Source organism: Alexandromys fortis, unplaced genomic scaffold (assembly GCF_014885135.2).
Source record: "Alexandromys fortis isolate MF-2015 unplaced genomic scaffold, M_Fortis_MF-2015_v1.1 scaffold_103, whole genome shotgun sequence".
Classification (NCBI taxonomy): domain Eukaryota; kingdom Metazoa; phylum Chordata; class Mammalia; order Rodentia; family Cricetidae; genus Alexandromys; species Alexandromys fortis.
Genome location: NW_026067978.1, coordinates 867,587 through 885,154, shown reverse-complemented (window position 1 = coordinate 885,154; position 17,568 = coordinate 867,587). Strand labels below are relative to the sequence as shown.

Genomic DNA, 17,568 nt, shown 5'->3' with positions numbered 1-17,568 from the left:
TGTCAAGTAATTGCATAAATGTTAAGAGCCTCCAGTGAAAGACAAACCACCTAAGATTCTCGTCAACTAAAACTGACTAAACTTAGTTCATTTAAGTGAAGACACATTTACATTCACAAAAGCAACTGTTTACTACCTATTGCATTACTTTTTATTGAAAAGCATCTTGCACTTCAGGATGTCTGTTTTCTGAGTTTTGCCATACACTTTAATGCTAAGGATTAAATTACTTTTTACATGCAAGTACTGTCTTTCCCCATGTAGGAACAATGACAAAAAGATGACATACCACATGAAGTAAGTGTCATTTTTAATTGAAAAGCTAACAAATATCTAGTTACAGCCCCTTGAAAAGCTAACAAATGTCGAGGTACAGCCCTCCTCCCAAACCAAAATGGGTAGTAAACTAAATCTCTAGGCAACATATTCAAAGCTGAGATTAAAAATTAATGGGGAGGTGGATAAGACAAAACAAGTCCTCAGATCCAATTAAGAGAGCCCAGCTGTATACAAGCTTACCAGCAGCAAAGAGGCTGGAACACATCTTAACAACTCCACTTGCAACATTGACTTCAAGTTCCCTTGTTCCAGTTTCCAACTCATGAACAAAGACCATGTTTTATTAATTCTATTTCAGAATACTTCTCATAAGTTGTTTTATTTACAATGCCAACTTTCAAAGGCTTACTGAAGTTAACTGGACAATGAACTAGGCAGAAATCACATTACAGAAAGAGGAAAAGCCCAAAATGCCACTTTCCACAGAGAACCCAAAAGTTCAGTTTTATTCAGAATACTGAAAAAAACAAAAACAAAAACTCAGCCATAGGTCAGATCTGTACTGGAACTACACATGCAGTGGGGACGAGACTGCGTTTGTCTACTGTTCTAATATTAACAATTATAAACAGAGCAGTGCAACTAGCATTTGGAACAACCCTTCTAGTGTTACAGTGTCAGGCACAGCACTTCACTTCTCTTCACACCACTGGTTCTCTTTGCGTACCTAGAAGAGACAGACAAGGAAGTACCTTGAGTGGTTTTCTGAGATGGCTAAGCACTGCCTATACTGTATCATCAGTAGTCTCTGTGATGTGAGAAGGGCAGGTGAGCTGGGAAAATACCAGGCTAATTAAGAGTAGACTTGATGATTCCCACTGTCAAACAGCAAATACAACTCTCTAAATCCCACTCTCTAAACTGGCAAGCACACTAAACTCATCCACTCTTGTATTATCAGCCTCCACTTTCTAAAGCCAACATTTATAGCCTGTACAAACGTCCTAGGTAAAAAAATCTATAATCTGGTAATGAAGAACCCCAAATCCATTTTTTTTGAGATGGCTCAGCAGTTAAGAGCACTTGACTGCTTTTCCAGAGATCCTAACTTTAATCTTCAATACCCACATGGTGGCTCACAACCATCTATAATGGGATTAGAGTCCTTCTTCTGGTCTGTATGAAGACAGAGCATTCATATACATAAAAAACACACAAAAAAAATAAATCGTTCAAGAGGCTGGACATGACTCAGAGGTTAAGAATGCTGTTTTCATTTAGTTCCTGCCCCACAACCACCTGTAACTCTAACTCCAGGGGATTCAATGCCCTCTTTCGGCCACCACGCTCACACACATGAATAAAAAAAAAAGTCGTCAAAAGAACAGTATCCTCTAAGTACTCAGTTTCAGAGACAGACCAGAAGTAATAAGAGGTACACATTATCTCTCTGTATCAAGACTTTGTTACTGGGTTTTGTTTTCTCAGCCCTGGATGTCCTGAAACTCACAGCCTGCCTCAGTCTTCCAAGTGCTGAGAGTAAAGGCATGTGCCTTCACACTTGGTTGCTATCAAGGCATTTAAAAGGCATCCTAGGTAAGTGCACCAATAAGCTATAGCCCTAGCCCAAGACTTCATGATAGGCATCCTTTTTTTCTTTTATGTTACTGAGGTTCAGTGTCCTTTTAAAATGTTATCAAAAATACCTGGGCCTCTTCCTCTTCAGTAAAGTCATTTTTGATATTGAAGGTTTTACGAATCTCCTCAGGAGTTTTCCCCTTAATCATATTGGCCACAGTCTTGCATGTGACATCAAGCAAACCTTTGATGTCTAAGTAGTTTGCAGCCTGTAAATGACAGATGGTTTTTAGTCATGTGTACTGAACATTTGCATGATTAACAATCTACATTGAGTTTAAAATGATACATCTTTTAATGAACTCTATGAAATTCTCTGCCCTTTAATCCTAATTACTTTTAATTAACTTCATCTTTCACTAACTTTCCTCTTATATACTGCTTTACATTTATCCCAGATTTTAATTGTTTTATCTCAATTCAGTTAAGAATACTAATTAAAAATTTTTCTTTAGCTTATAAATAACTAGGAAATTACTGAATTTTCAAATATTTGTAATTTTTTTTCCAGATTTTATTTTGAGACAAGGTCTCACTACATATCCCTAAATGTCCTAAAACTTGCTATGTAGACCAGGCTGACCTCAAACTCAGAGCTCAATCTGCCTCTACCTTCTGTATTCTGTCTGGGATTAAAGGTATGCACCACCATACCCAGCTTTAGACATGTTTTATGCTTCTATCACTGAGGTCAGATAAGATACTTTGTATTACCTGAATACTTTTAAATCTGAGCTTTTTATGGTCCACAACTTGGTCTATCTTGACCAGAATTTATATGGCTGTTATTAAATATAAGAGCCTACGTGCCAATTAAGACAAGCTGTTCAACAGTGTTTCTGAACTGGTTTTGTGTCCACTTGTCATAATTACTGAGAAATAGTAAGGAAATGTCTTATGACTGAACAACTGTGTCTTGAACTTTATGTTTTACTTTTTCCACTTTTTGAAGATCTGCTTCTAGGTAGGTGTTTATAACTATATACTCTTAACGAATCAATCCCCTTATCATTATGAAACAGCCCTCTTTAGCTCCAAAATATAACCATTCTAGCTTTCTTTTGAATTGTGTTAGCATACTCTTTTTTCATCTTTAATTCTAATTGTGTCAGTTTACTTAAAGTGAGTTTGACACAGCAAAAGAGTTTTACTTATCTGACCTGACATTTCTACCTCCCAAAAGTGCTTGGACCGTTTAAATTTAATGTAACTACTAATATGTAGTATTGCATGAGTCCAGAGACTATCCACAGCTGAGGATCAATGCACCTAGCAAATTTAACCCTTAAGGGGTAAAGACTCTGCAACAGAACTACCTTATTATATACCAGTAACATACCAGAATAAGTTCGAAAAGTGTTCCTTGGTCAACTTTCAGGAATTCTTGGTCCCAAACAGGAATATCATCTGTCCGCTTTTCTTTGTTCTCATCATCCTCAGGAGGAGGAGGGTCATCCTTGTGATGGGTGCACCACTGAATGACCTACAACAACAAATTCTTCTGACATTCTGTTACAAGACTTTCAGTTTAATGCTGGGAGCATCAATCCTACACTGGGATAAGAATTACCTAAAGGGTGATCTAACAAAAAGTTAGAGTCAACTTTTAAAAACAAAGTTTGCTTATTGCAAACACACACACAGGAAGGTTGGACAACTGAGCCTTTACTTCCACCATGTGGATTCACAGACCAAACTCAGACCATCAAGCTTGGCAGGAAGAGGCATTACCCATTAAGTTATCTTGCTGGCCCTAAACTTGTTAGTTGTGCCAATTACCTTGTACTCCTGATCCTCCCACTACCCACCCCACATCCTCTGACAGTCAAGCTCGAAAGATAAAAATGAAGCTTAAATAATCTTTTTAACTTTTAAGGATGAAAGATCTTATTAGATGTAACCAAATCATTCATAGCATTACACTTGATTCTGTTAAAAACAAACAAAAAATGGTAGAGGGGCCATGTGTTTTGAGGCATACTTATAATCTAATAAACAGTTGGGGAAAAAAAGCAGGAGTCTGAGTTCCAGGCCAGCCTGAGATAGCAAGGCTTGTCTCAAAAACATAAAACAATAAACTCCCCACAAACCATGAGGCTGGAGAGATGACTCCGAGATTAAGAGCATTTGCTATTCTTACAGAAGACCTAAGTTCAGTACCCAGCACTCAATGGGAAGCTCACAACTGCCTGTATTTTCTGTCTTCTGGCCTCTGCAGACAACTGAATGCAGACGGCACACTTAACAAAACACTTGTACGCATATATAAATAAAAATCAGAGAGGCTGGAGAGAGTACTCAGTAGTTAAGAGCATCTTGCTGCTATTCCACAGGACATGGGCTCAATTCCCAGCACTCACATGATAACCCACAACCACCTGTAACTCTAGTTCCAGGAGGTTTGATGCCCTCTTCTGGCCTCCTCAGGCACCAGGCACACAAAGGAAGGCACGACACCTATATACATATACATATATAAAATAAAATGCAGGGCTGGGGAGACAGTTCAGCCCTAAGAGTGCTTGCTGAAGCTGAGCACACGCATTTAATCCCAGCACTCGGGAGGCAGAGGCAAGTGGAGCTCTGTGAGTTTGAGGCCAACCTGGTCTATAAAAGTTAGTTCCTGGACAGGCTCCAAAGCTACAGAGAAACCCTGTCTTGAGTGTTTGCCCAACAAGCATTAAGGACCCAATTTTGAATCCTTAGCATCTATATAAAAAAGTTGAGACAACATGCACTTGCAATCCCTAGAGCTTGTGGTATGTGGTATGTGGAGGGAAGCTTGTTTGTTACCAGTCTAGCTCTAGATTCAGGATATAAGAGTCACATATCAGGAAATCTGATGTGCTCCTTTGGTTTCAGGTAGACATTCAAAACACAAGTGTACACATACCATACACAAACAAAAACAAATTTATTCATTTGCATAAAGAAACAATGGAAAGACTAAAAGTTAAGTTCATTAAAGGTATGGTGGCACATGCCTGCAATTCTAGCACCCACAAGGCAGCAGAATTGCTTCCAAGTTGAAGGCCAGTCTGAGCTATCAACCAAGACCCCATCTTAAAAAATCAAACCAAGCCGGGCAGTGGTGGCGCATGCCTTTAATTCCAGCACTTGGGAGGCAGAGGCAGACAGATCTCTGTGAGTTCGAAGCCAGCCTGGTCTACAGAGCTAGTTCCAGGAGTGGCTCCATGGCTACTGAGAAACCCTGTCTCAAAAAAAAAAAAAAAAAAAAGAAAAGAAAAGCCAAACCAAGTTTGGCAGTGGTGGCATAAGCCTTTAATCCCAACACTCAAGAGGCAGAGGCAAGCAGAGCTATCTGAGTTCTAGGCCAATCTGGTCTACAAAGTGAGTTCCAGGACACACAGGGCTACACAGAGAAACCCTGTCTCAAAAACCAACAACAAAACAAACACAAACCAAAGAAATAAAACAAGCACTAGAGAGGCAAGCGGATTTCTGTGAGTTCAAGGCCAGTCTTGTCTACAGAGCTAGTTCCAGGACTGGCTTCATAGCTACTGAGAAACCCTGTTTTGAAAAACAAAGCAAAACAAAACTTACCTGCGCTGGGTGTGTAGCTCAGTATCAGAACATGTTTGAGACCCTAAATTCAATACCCAACACCAAAACAAGAAAAACAAAAACAAAATAACCACTTACCTTTTTTAGAATTGCTGCATTAACATTTGGTAAAGGAACAGGATCATCATCTCCCTCATCATCCATTCCCAAATCTAAGAAAACCAGCAAGAGAGAAGCCATTATTTCCCAACTCCATAACAACATACTTAGTCAGGACTTCTAGTGTGATAAAACACCAAAAGCAAGTTGGAGAGAATTTATTTCATCTTATACTTCTAGGTAACAGCCCATCAAAAAGTAGGCAGGAACCTGGAGGCAGGAACTGAAGCAGAAACCACTCGCTTGCTCCTCTGCCTTGCTCAGCCAGCTTTTGTTTTGTTTTGCCTTTTTTCCTTCCTTTTTTATTTTTTTTCAAGATGGAGTTTCCCTGTGTGTCCTGGAACTTGCTCTATAGACCAGGCTGGCTCGAACTCACAGAAATCCACCTGCCTCTGCCTCCCAAGTGCTGGTTCAGCCAGCTTTTTTTTTTTTAGGACTCAGGACTACCACCTAGGGGTGAGACAAATCCACAATGGGATGGGCCCACCCCCACAACAATCATTAATCAGGAACACTCCCCATCCCCCCCATACACACACTCACAGGTCAATCTGGTGGAAGCATTTCCTCAATTTTACTCCAGCTTGTGCCAAGTAGACCTAAAACTATCTAGTATGGATGGGCATGGGGCACATACCTATCAGTGATTTAATGAAGTATGAATAACTAAGGAACAATCTGGAAAAGCTGAATCCCATCCATTCTCTCTTTTTTAAATATGACCCAATTTTTTTTTTATTTGCTTGTTTCTTATATTTGGAGTACTTTTGGGGGATATCCTTGGCCTAAGAGTCTTTGCCATAGTCCTCAGCCACTACACAACTGCAATAAACGTTACAGGGTTTCCCCTCTCCATTATTTACACAACAGTCTGTAACTCCAGTTCAAGAAGAATCTGATGTTTTCTCCTGGTCTCTGGAGGGACTGCATGCACAGGGTGTATATAAATACATGCAGGCAAAACACTTAGGTCAACCCGTAGGTACTGCAAATCTAGATGAGAACCAAACCAGACACTGCACTTGAGCACAAGGCACTCACTAAGGTCCTTTATAACAAGTATCAATGGAGTGGTGAAGAGCAGGTTATCTCTCTCCCAGTAACTCCAATACTTGTCTTTCACTCCTTCCTGCCTTAGAGAAAACAAAGACATAAACAAAACAAAAAGCCTCAAGTTCATTTATAACCCCCCCAACACTGTTAAGAGAATCTACACGGTAAAATCTTTCTTTATGTAACAGATACTGATAATGCAGACAACATAAAATATTACCTTTATTTAAATACAAAGCTATTTAGAAGAAGGCTTAAGTAATAATAATGCTTCTCTAAAATTTAGCAGTGTTTTTAAGACTTTAAAAAAAATACGTTCCTTTAAGCTATTTAGTTTCAGGGACTTCTGGCCGGTACCTGTGAGATAATGGTATATCTTAGGCCATTATCTTAGACAAATAAGTCAACCCAAATGTATACATATCAAGATTTTCACTTCTAATTACCCTGAGTTTAAGAGTTTCATTTTGTTCTTAAGTCACATGGAACCAACCAGAAACACTGTATATACAAAACAAAATCAGTAAGAAGCCAAATCCAAAGAACTCCAGACCTCAGGAGGCTAGGATCCTATAAGCTGCAGGTACTTCCTATGAAACCACGCTGCTTTGAGCCCACAAATACAGAGGAAAAGACTCCTTTAACTACTGCTATCTATCAGTCTACTTACTTCTAAGAGCAAAGCTGTCTGTACAAGTTTCTAGACAACTAAAGCTCTTAAAATTGGCAAATGCTTCTCTGAAGCAGGATAGGACAGATGAACACATCAAACAACCACTAAGATGAAGTAAATACTTCCATTGCCAAAACAAGTATTCAGGAAGCAAGTTTGCTGTTGGTTATTCACCTACCTTTGGTTTTTTTTTTGTTTGTTTGTTTTTTGGGGTTTTTGTTTTGTTTTGTTTTTCTTTTTAAATATTTATTTATTATATATACAATATTCTATTTGGCATGTGTGCCTGCAGGCCAGAAGAGGGTACCAGACCTCATTACAGATGGTTGTGAGCCACCATGTGGTTGCTGGGAATTGAACTCAGGACCTTTGGAAGAGCAGGCAATGCTCTTAACCACTGAGCCATCTCTCCAGCCATTCACCTACCTTTGTAAGACACCTGAATCACTTTCTCTGTATTGGGACCATTCCATACTCCCTCAATCAGCAGGTAACTTGATAAACCATGACTACAGGACATATCAAGAGGTTTACACACTTAATAGAAAGGATCATGCCTGGTGGTGGTGGTGGCAGCAGTGCACGCCTTTAATCCCAGTACTCAGGAGGCAGAAGCAGGTGGATCTCAGTGAGTTCGAGGCCAGCATGGTCTACAGAGCAAGTTCCAGGACAGCTAGGACACAGAGAAACCCTGTTTTGAAAAAACAAAAAAGAAAGGACCAACAATGTTTGTTACCAGAATATTGGACTTCAGGTGCCACATGGCATGTACCAATTACCAAAGAGAATGTGTTCACAGTTTTTATTTTAAAAAGTCACTCACAAAGAAGACATTCCCCGTGCAATCAGTATTACGAGTTCTCTACCTCAGGTGAACTTGTCTAATTATGCACAAAGCCTTGGGTTCAGGCCCCTGTACTGTAAGGAGAAGAAAAACCCCTACCTCTATTAGTTATACAACCCAGCAAGCATTCTAGTCACCTAGAAATGTTCCCTCTTCCCTTGAAGGAATCTCCCAACATAATTCTAGTTCAAAGTCATTTTTATCTCTAATCCTCTCAAATTCATTTACATCTTCACCAGTTATGGTATTACAATCCTATCCCACCTAGACAAACAGCTACTAAAAACTGTAATTTGGCTGGGTAGTGGTAGCTCACACCTTTAATCTCAGCACTTGGGAGACAGAGTCAAGCAGATCTGTGAGTTCGAGGCCAGTCTAGTCTACAAAACAAGTTCCAGGACAGCCAGAGATGTTACATAGAAAAACCCTGTCTCAAAAAACAGAAACAAACAAAAAACTGGATTTTTGTTGTTGTTTTATGTGGATGGGTGTTTGTCTGCATATGTTTGTGCACCACTTGCATATCTGGTGTCTAGCGGTCAGAGAGGGTGCTAGATGGCCTGGGATAGCAGTTACAGGTAGTTCGAGGCCAGCCTGGTCTACAAAGTAGTTCCAGGACAGCCAGAACTGTTACACAGAGAAGCCCTGTCTTTGGGGGGAAGGGGGTGAGAGGACATGGACAAACGGACGACGACTGGATGTGAAGGCTTGTTTGTATATGTAATCTCAACATTCTTTGTGTACTGCAGAGGCACATGGGAAGCAAAGACAGGTAGATATCCCTGAATTCAAGGCCAACCTGGTCAACAGGGAGTTCTAGGACAGTCAGGGTTATACAGACCCTCTCTTAAGACAAAAAGCAAAAACACAACAACAAACCCCAACAAGGTGGAGTAGCAGAGCTGAAAGAAAACTGACTCCTGAAATACATTATCTGGCATAACATGGCATGCCTACACACACAATAATTTTTTTGTGTTTGTGGGTCACACTATATGTTTGTGTGTTTGTGGGTCTTAGCTGGCCTGAAACTCATATATCCCCCTGCCTCTGCTAAGTGCTGGAATTAAAGGTGTGAGCCACCATGCCTAGCAATCTTAAAAAAGGGGGGGGGGAACACTTTAATAGTTTATGGTTTCATTATTCATACAATGCAGAAAGGAAACCACCCTTCTCACTCTCAAGCTTGTAAAAGACTGGCTCAAGTAAACCTAATACTTGGAGGTTACATGACACCATCCTAAGATACATGCCCTCCCCCCCAAGATTTCATAAAGTTACCTTCCAGCATGGTCTTGATAGTCACAGATTGTTTGGCAATTTCTACATCAACTTCAAATATCTCTCCATCAGAACTCTGCAACTTTATCGAAGGCATCTAAAGAAAGTACATAATTAATTCTATAAGATGTTTCATCAACTAGTCTGTCAGGAAGCAGTAACTTAAGAGCTATTGTACAGTTCTAAGTTCTTCACAAACAAAACAAAAAACTCCCAAGTATAGCTCTTTTAAACAGCCTTACAGGTCCACTTAAAGGCAGTTCTGAATTTACAACTGGTATTAAGTAAGAGCTATCTCTATTTGCCATTTACTTTAGAATATGTGTGGGTGTGCATATATCTCAGCACACATGTGGAGGTCAGAACTTGCAGGAGGTAGTTCGCTCTTTCCCCTATGTGGATTCCAGGGATCAAGCTGAGGTCATCATGCTTGGCAGCTGAGCCATTTGCTAACCCCTCACAATTTTTAAGATATATGCTTTCCATGTTCCTCCTGTATGCTCCCCACTGAGTAATCATTCAATATGAAAAATTAACTGCCATAGCAACCACCTTTGGATCGAGTGACGTCAGTCCAAAATAAACAAAGCTATCAAATAAATTTCTTACAGTGAAACCCTACTAGTGAAAAACAACTACTCCAAAGAGTAGAATAGAGTATGCACACTTACATAAACAAACGGAAGAGTACACACAAGAAAATAAAAGACATATATAAGCAGATGTCAATACGATCCCGAAAGCCCACAAGGAGCTTAAATTTAGAAGAGTCCTTTTTAATTTTTCATTACCTACTTACTGTTCAGGTGTCCAAGTTTGAGATACTCTGACTAAATCCCTACAATAAAAAAATCTGTTTCAAAAATGTATTTTAAGTCAAGTGTGGTGGCACATGCCTTTCTAAGAGGCAGAGGCAAACAGGCAGATTTCTGTGAGTACAAAGCCAGTCAGGTCTAAATGTAGCCACGGCTACACAGAAAGACTTTGTCTCAAAAAAAAAAAAAAAAAGCAAAAACAAGAAAATGCATTTAAGTCATGGGAGCATATGCCTATAAACTCAGTACTTGAGAAGCAAGGTACAGAGTCAAGTTCAAGTCCAGTCTGGGCTAGATGAGAACCTGTCTCAAAAAAATTGAAAGTGTTTGTCTTTAATCTCAGCACTAGGGAGGAAGACACAGGAGGGTCTCTGAGTTCAAGGCCAGCCTGATCTATAAGAGTGAGTTCCACAACAGCCAGGATTAGAGAAATCAGTCCCATAATAACCAAGTTTTGGAAGGCCGAGGCCAGGGGGAATCATAAATTCAAGGGCTGCCGGGGATTACATACAAAGTTCAAGCCAGCCTGTGGGGAACTCAAAATAAAATACCAAAGAGGCGGGGGTTACAGCTCAGTAGTGTAACCACCACCTAATACTGTCCTCTCCACCGGGCCAAAAGATGAGCCAGTGCATATAAGCACATCTCATAATCCCAGCCTTTAGGCAAGGAGGAGGATCAGGAGTTCTAGGCCATCTTCTTGACACATAGAAAGAAGTATGAGGCTGGTGTGGGTTTCATGAGACCCTGTCTCAAAAACTGAACTCAACAGCCAAAAACTCGGAAAAAAAAAAACTCATCAATTCAGATAAAATATGAGCCATTAGGAAAAATATAACATCATATATAAAAAAATTAAGCAAACTAAAACTAACATGACTTGAATTTGAGGGAAAGTCAAAAGCAAACAAAACTAAAAGCTCTAAGCCTGTAATTGTAATTTCTTATCTTCAGATCTCTCCCTCATTCCTCCAAAAGAGGAGGATTAATTCAAGACCTCTTTAAACTCACATGCAGCTTTTTTTTGTTGTTTTTGTTTTTTGAGACAGGGTGCCTCCACTACAGAGACTAAAGGTATGCACCACACCTAACTCACAGGCAACTCTTTAAGGTCTGTGATTGTGAGGTAAACACAATTCTTCAGTGTTACTACTACTATTAACTCAAGGTACCGCTGAAGCTTTCTGATCTGGGCTGTATTAAGAAACAATGAGAATTTTCACGAAATATAGGGTTTGGCATATAAAGTAATTATTGCACCCCTTTTAGAGTCAAACACTTAAGACTCTAATCTCTTAAAATATTCATTCAGCTCTCACAACACTTGTACCCATCCCTCAAGCAAACAAGCTGGGAATGGGGTGGGGGCGCTAAATCCCGTTCTCCAATCATCCACTGAAATACCCAGCTCTCACTCATGCCTGGTTAGAGAGACTCAGATTTCACTTTTCAACTCAGGAACATGTCTGCTTCTCCATGGTACTTAGTGCTTGCCAATAATGCAGAACAGAGAAGCCCAGAGCAGCACACCTCCCCTATGATAAGGCAACAGTAAAGTTAACAATAAAGGGAGGCTAGTTTTTAATAGCAAAACATGTTCTTTCCTAGTACCCAGCACTGGAATGCACACTCCAGAACAAGTCTACGTAGTTGACAGAATTACTTTAAAAGTAACATCATTCCATATTTCCTTGAAATAATCCACAATAAATAAAGATGTGCTTAGTCATAGTCGAATTCAGGTATTAGGTTGCTGTACGGGGGCCAGGATCTTATTAAATGACAGGGAAGCAATCGGTTAATCTGTAATTCAATGCACTCTGTAATCCTAGACTTAACTTTCGGTGCTGTGTTGGAATTAAGTGCAAAATTTTTAAGTAATAATGTATGAGATTTCGATTTGACATGCTTTCAAAAAAAAAACCCCTTCAGTACTTTGAGCTCCTGGACTTGGAAATTAAACTACCTAGAAAATTCTACTACACCTAAACTTTAAACAAAAACAAACCTGTTTTAAGTGACTCGAAATTCTGACACCTTACTAGTCAGCAGGATGGAAGGGACCGCACTGTTCTATGGCACAGACACATTCTACTGGGACATTCTGAAGAAAAACGACCAGTCCCCAACCCGAACCAGCGGACTCCATGAAAAGTGAACCAAGGGGCAGGTGTCAGGCTAGCCCTTAAAAAACCCAGGCGCCTCCTGTTTTAGGGTCAAGGGCTCCTAAAAAGTCACACACCTCAGATGACGGGGTCGGCTAGGGCAGTAGAGAGTTCAGAGACGGCAGGATGCGACAAAGCAAGGCAAAGAACTAGCCCGTCTGGACCTGCAGCTTCGGCGGTACAACAGGCAAGACCCATAGGGAGCTAGGAGCGCCAGATACGGGAGGAAGAGAGGGAGCCCCAAATCGAGCCGACTAGCAACGACCCCCACCACCTGGGGCGGCCGGGAACCCCCCCCCCACCCGCCCTGGAGCGCGGGGCAGCAAGCCTGTCGCTGAGGCAGGCCCGGGCCTTGCAGCCACGTTCGGGTCCGACCGGCGCCGCCCTCAGAGGAGCAGGCTCGTCACAGGGCTCAGCTTCGACTCCTCGGGCGAGCGCCAAGAGGCCGCGCGGCCCTGCCCCGGTCGACTCGCGCTCTCGGCGGTCCAGGGTCGGCAACGGGCCCCACGGCGCTTCAGGCTACGCCAGGCCGAGGCGCCGCCGCCGCCGCCGCCTCGTGCAGGCCACAGCCACCTCGGGGCTCCAACCACGCCCGCCCTTCAGGGACCACGTCCCGGTCCGGCTCGCGGGCGGCTACTCACGGTGCTCGGTCTCAAGACCGCGGGCCCGAGGCTGCCGGCCGCCGATCACAGAGGAGGTAAGAGGAGGACAAGGCCACTCCAGCAACGCCGCGCGGCGTCAGCCTTTATAGGAGCGGGAAGCGGGCGCCGAGGACCCCGGGCTCGTGACGTCACACAGCCGTCCGGGCTGGCCGTGGAGATCGCCTGACGGCAGGCGGTGGGCGGCGCGGCAGACCCTGAGCGCCGACGAGGTCTACGGAAGGGATGCTGAGGGGCACTTGGCGGAGGGGGGGCTAGGTGGGAGAGCGCTTTCACCTCACTCCCCTGCCCTCAAGAGAGCCCTGCTCTCCTTCACTGCGGACGCCGGCACCGTCTGGGGAACCAAGACGACCCGAAGGGTCTTTCAGGCAGGGGCTGTCTTAAACTGCGTGAAAGACCCCAGTCCTGAAAAGCCTGGAAACAACAAACCGCAAAACCGGTTGTGGGGGTGGTGGTGTGTGTTCCACTTAGAGGGTTCACCTGAGCCTGACCGTCGTTTCCCTCCTAATAACCCGAAGAAACGAGCTTGTGTTTGCCCAGGGGATTCGGGACTTGACCCTTACTCCACTGATGTTGAATTTTTAAAGAAATCTTATGGCGTGTTGAGACAAGGTGTCACTTCAGGCCTAAGATCTTGGGATCCTCCTGACTTAGTACACCCTGTTTGTTTGATTTTAAAAGTTTTATTTTCCTTGTTTTTTTGTTTTTTTTTATCCTTTGAGACAGGATCCCTTGTAGCACAGAGTTGCCACAAGTTGTCTATGTAGACCAGATTGGTCTAAAACTCAGCTCTCCTCCACCTCCTGCTCTGGGATCACAGACCTGATAGCTCATTCTGTTTTGTTTTGAAATCGGTCTCACCATGTAGACCAGGCTGGATTTGAACTCAAAGAAATCTGCCAGCCTCCTGAGTGACCTTGTTGGGTATTTTTAACCTTTATTTCCTACCCTCGACCTCTGAAGAGGCTTCCGGACCCCAAATAGCCATTGTTGCAGTGAAGCTCCAAGAAAACATCGACACAGCAGTGAGGGCACATCCTTTGGGTAACCAAGCACTCGGCCCTGCGGGGGCTGGGAGGAGGCCAGCGCTGGGGATCCAGCAGAGAACCAGGACAGCCAAGCCCAGCTTGAACGGACTGTGCTGTACGGGCCGCTCAGAGATGGCTGTGATAAGGTCGCTAGGATGAAACAGCTTTGAAGTAAAGGCAGAGGCCTGAAAGCACCCATCTGGCCTCACCCCAGTCAGGAACTGTGCAATTGCCTGCCCTGCCCTGCCCCGCCCCGCCCTGCTGTGTCTAGGGAGCATCGCTGTCCCCACCAAGGCGCCTGGCTCACCTAGCCAGCGAGCACGTGATGGTATTCCAGACACCACAAAGACAAAAGACGCTTCCACACAGGGCCTTCTAAAGAAACCAGAGACTACAGTTTTCTCTAGAACAAGACTCGGCAGAGAGGCCAAGCAATGGCTTGAATTACGAGGTCTTTGTCTGCGGGCTATGGTATCCAGTGTCTGCCAGGTGCCACAGCTGATGACAGAAGATGACGGCCACAGTTCTCAGGCTTTTCCTCTGCAGAACTGCCTGCCCTTCACAGCTCCTAGCTTTGGGCCTCCGGGGCAAGGCCCACTGGAGAGCTTTTCCTCCACACAGTGGGCATCTTCGGCAGTACTAGGCAGTGCCAGGTCATAAAGTTAGCCTAAGAACCCAGTACAGGGCTTGGCACCAAATAGGTATTTGTTTTTCTGGGTGGATGAGAGCCTCTGATATTAGAATTACCAAGAAATGCTTAGAGGAGAAAATGGAGATTTTGGTGCTGAAGCTTACCATGCCCAGGCACTGGGTTCAATCCTTGCCATACCTAGACTATTAAAGATGCAAATTAATTCACAAAATACGCACAAGAAATAGTTTGCCTGAAAGAAATGGAACTAAGCAGCTAGGGCAAAAGTTGGGTGATTTTTATATTTTTCTGCTATTTGGCTATGGATTCACAGGAATGTATCACATATTAATTTTCCTCTTCCATGAATCAGACACAGCTCTTCAGCTCTCCACTACAGTCTACTGAAAGTCTGTCTTCTGGGTCCAGGGACGTAGTTCAGAGGATGATGTGCTTGCCCGGAATGCACAAAGCCCTGGGTTTCATTCCCCACACTCCCATAAACTGGGCATGATGGCACATTCCTGTAATCCCAGCACTCAGGACTAGAGGCAGGAGGATCAAAAGTTCAAGGTTGTCCCCTGCCCTTAGTGAGAGTCTACATAATTTTAGGACAGCCAGGACCACATAACAAGAACCTGAATAGGAAAAATGTTTTTAAGTGAATAAGAAAATAATTAATTGGCCCAGTGCAAGGAGAGGCAGCTGGGTCTGTTTTCAGTGTAAGTAATCCAACCTGGGAGCAGGTTTATCTGCCTTTTAAACTTATCCAAGGTGCTTCAGAAGCTGAGGGTAAGTGGATAAACTTCCGTGGTAAGGCCTCAGTGATAAGACATTGCCAGGAAGGAGCCAGCAGTATTTATTAGAAAAGATTGAACCAGTGCCACACTTTCTGAATCAACCCTACCTTCCCTGGAAACCTCCACTCGAGCCAGACGGCTGCAGGGTTGCAGGGTATAGGCTCAAAGGATGCATCTTCACCCAATTTATTAATAATTGTCAGTTTAGATCAGAAAGGACTGGCTCCACAGAGTCCCTGTGTGTGTATGTGTGCACACATGCGGTGTATGTGTGTGTGTGTGTCCCCACAGGCACATGCGTGTGTATTCCAAAGCTGGTCTTGAGGAGGTTGTGGTGTCATCCTTCATCCTCTCAGTATACATGTAACCAAAACCCCTTGTTGGCCAGGCCTGATCATGCACACATGGACCCTAGCACTCAGGAGGAGAGGCAGGAGAAGCGGGAGTTTGGGGCCAAGTCTGGATTACATAATGCGTTTTAGAACAACAAAGACTCTGCCTTGAAAATAACAAGAAACCTTTCGTTAGAGAGGAAGGAAACCAAACCAAAGAGGAGGTACTTTCTCCGTAGCAAACTGAAAAGCAGAGCTGTGGCTCCAACGTGCAGCACAGAACTCAGCCCCACCCCTCCAGGGCTACAGATGAGTCCTGACATATACCTAGATGCAGCCTCTAGGCAAAATAAGAACCTGGGAGTCAGGTAGGGCAGGTGGGAAAATGCAGTTGTTTTTGGTACATTTTTTCTGGAGAGGATCTGCTTTTAGTGCGTCCCCACTGCTGTCCACAGAAAGATTCCTGCGAGGACCAGCCTTCTCAGTGGAGTTAAAAAGGGATTTGAGAGCTGGAGAGACGCCAGCACTTAAAAGCACCATTGCTGTGCTGGGTGGTGGTGACACACACCTGCAATCCCAGCACTTGGGAGGCTGAGGCAGGCAGATCTATGTGAGTTCAAGGCCAGCCTGGTCTACAAAGCATATGCCAGGACAGAACTGTTACATAGAGAAAGCCTGTCTCGAAAAAACCACACACACACACACACACAGAGAGAGAGAGAGAGAGAGAGAGAGAGAGAGAGAGAGAGAGAGAGAGAACTTGCTTCTTTTGCTGCAGTCATAATAATAAAAGTAAAATGCTACAGGTCCCGGCTGTGTTACTGGTGAGAGACTAAGAAAGATAGACATGCCATGCCATGCAGAGTGAGGTTGGATATTTATTTAGTGGGTTATGGAAAGAAAAGGGGAAAAGGGAAGAAGGTAAAAAAGCAGAGGCAGAGAGAGAGAGAGAGAGAGAGAGAGAGAGAGAGAGAGAGAGAGAGAGAAGGAGAATCAGAGAGGGGGCAGGGAGGAGAGGAGCCACCGCAGGAGCTACCTCTTTGGGAGAGAGACAGAAAGGACAGAGCTCAGACTGGAAGCAGAAGGAAGATCTCCTGCCTCTGCAATGGATGGGGCGGGAAGGGAGTGGGCAGGGCTTGTCTCTTAAAGGGACAGGACAGATTTCATTCCCATCTCTTTTTTATAATAAAAAAGTGGGAGGTTAGGCACAACAGGTTAAAGGAATTGGAATGGCAATTCTCAAGATTGCTTCCTGCTTATTTGTGGGTATCGTCTTGGGGGAGGAATCTGAAGAAGCTGGGTGCTGGTCACATCCTGGTGTAGCTGGTCTCTTTGTTTTGTCTGGTATTTGTCATATGGAAATGTCTGATATCTCTCTCTTTTTTTAAATATTTATTTATTAATTATGTATACAGTGTTTTACCTGCATGTATGCTGCAGGCCAGAAGAGGACACCAGATCTCATTGCAGATGGTTGTGAACCACCATGTGGTTGCTAGGAATTGAACTCAGGACCGCTGGAAGAGCAGTCAGTGCTTTTAACCTCTGACACATCTCTCCAGTCCAGTCTGGTGTCTCTTTTGTATTGGCAAAACAGAGGACAAAGGTAAGTTTTTTTTTTTTAAAAAAAAAAAAAGGCATGCCACTGCACAAAACACACATGAAACAGAGTCAGCACTGGGGAAC

The 17,568-nt window shown here is 43.4% G+C and overlaps 1 protein-coding gene across 1 annotated transcript; it reads right to left on the bottom strand.

Annotated features, from left to right (window-relative positions):
- Positions 1–293: 293 nt before the first annotated feature.
- On the bottom strand, positions 294–13,229 carry Skp1 (S-phase kinase associated protein 1). The gene is made up of 6 exons (XM_050157802.1): positions 13,074–13,229; positions 9,453–9,549; positions 5,581–5,654; positions 3,257–3,400; positions 1,986–2,126; positions 294–1,006 (listed from the first exon to the last, which is right to left on the bottom strand). The coding sequence occupies exons 2-6, from the start codon at positions 9,547–9,549 to the stop codon at positions 971–973; spliced, it is 492 nt and encodes a 163-aa protein (XP_050013759.1). The 5' UTR covers positions 13,074–13,229; the 3' UTR covers positions 294–970.
- Between the last annotated feature and the right edge of the window lie 4,339 nt (positions 13,230–17,568).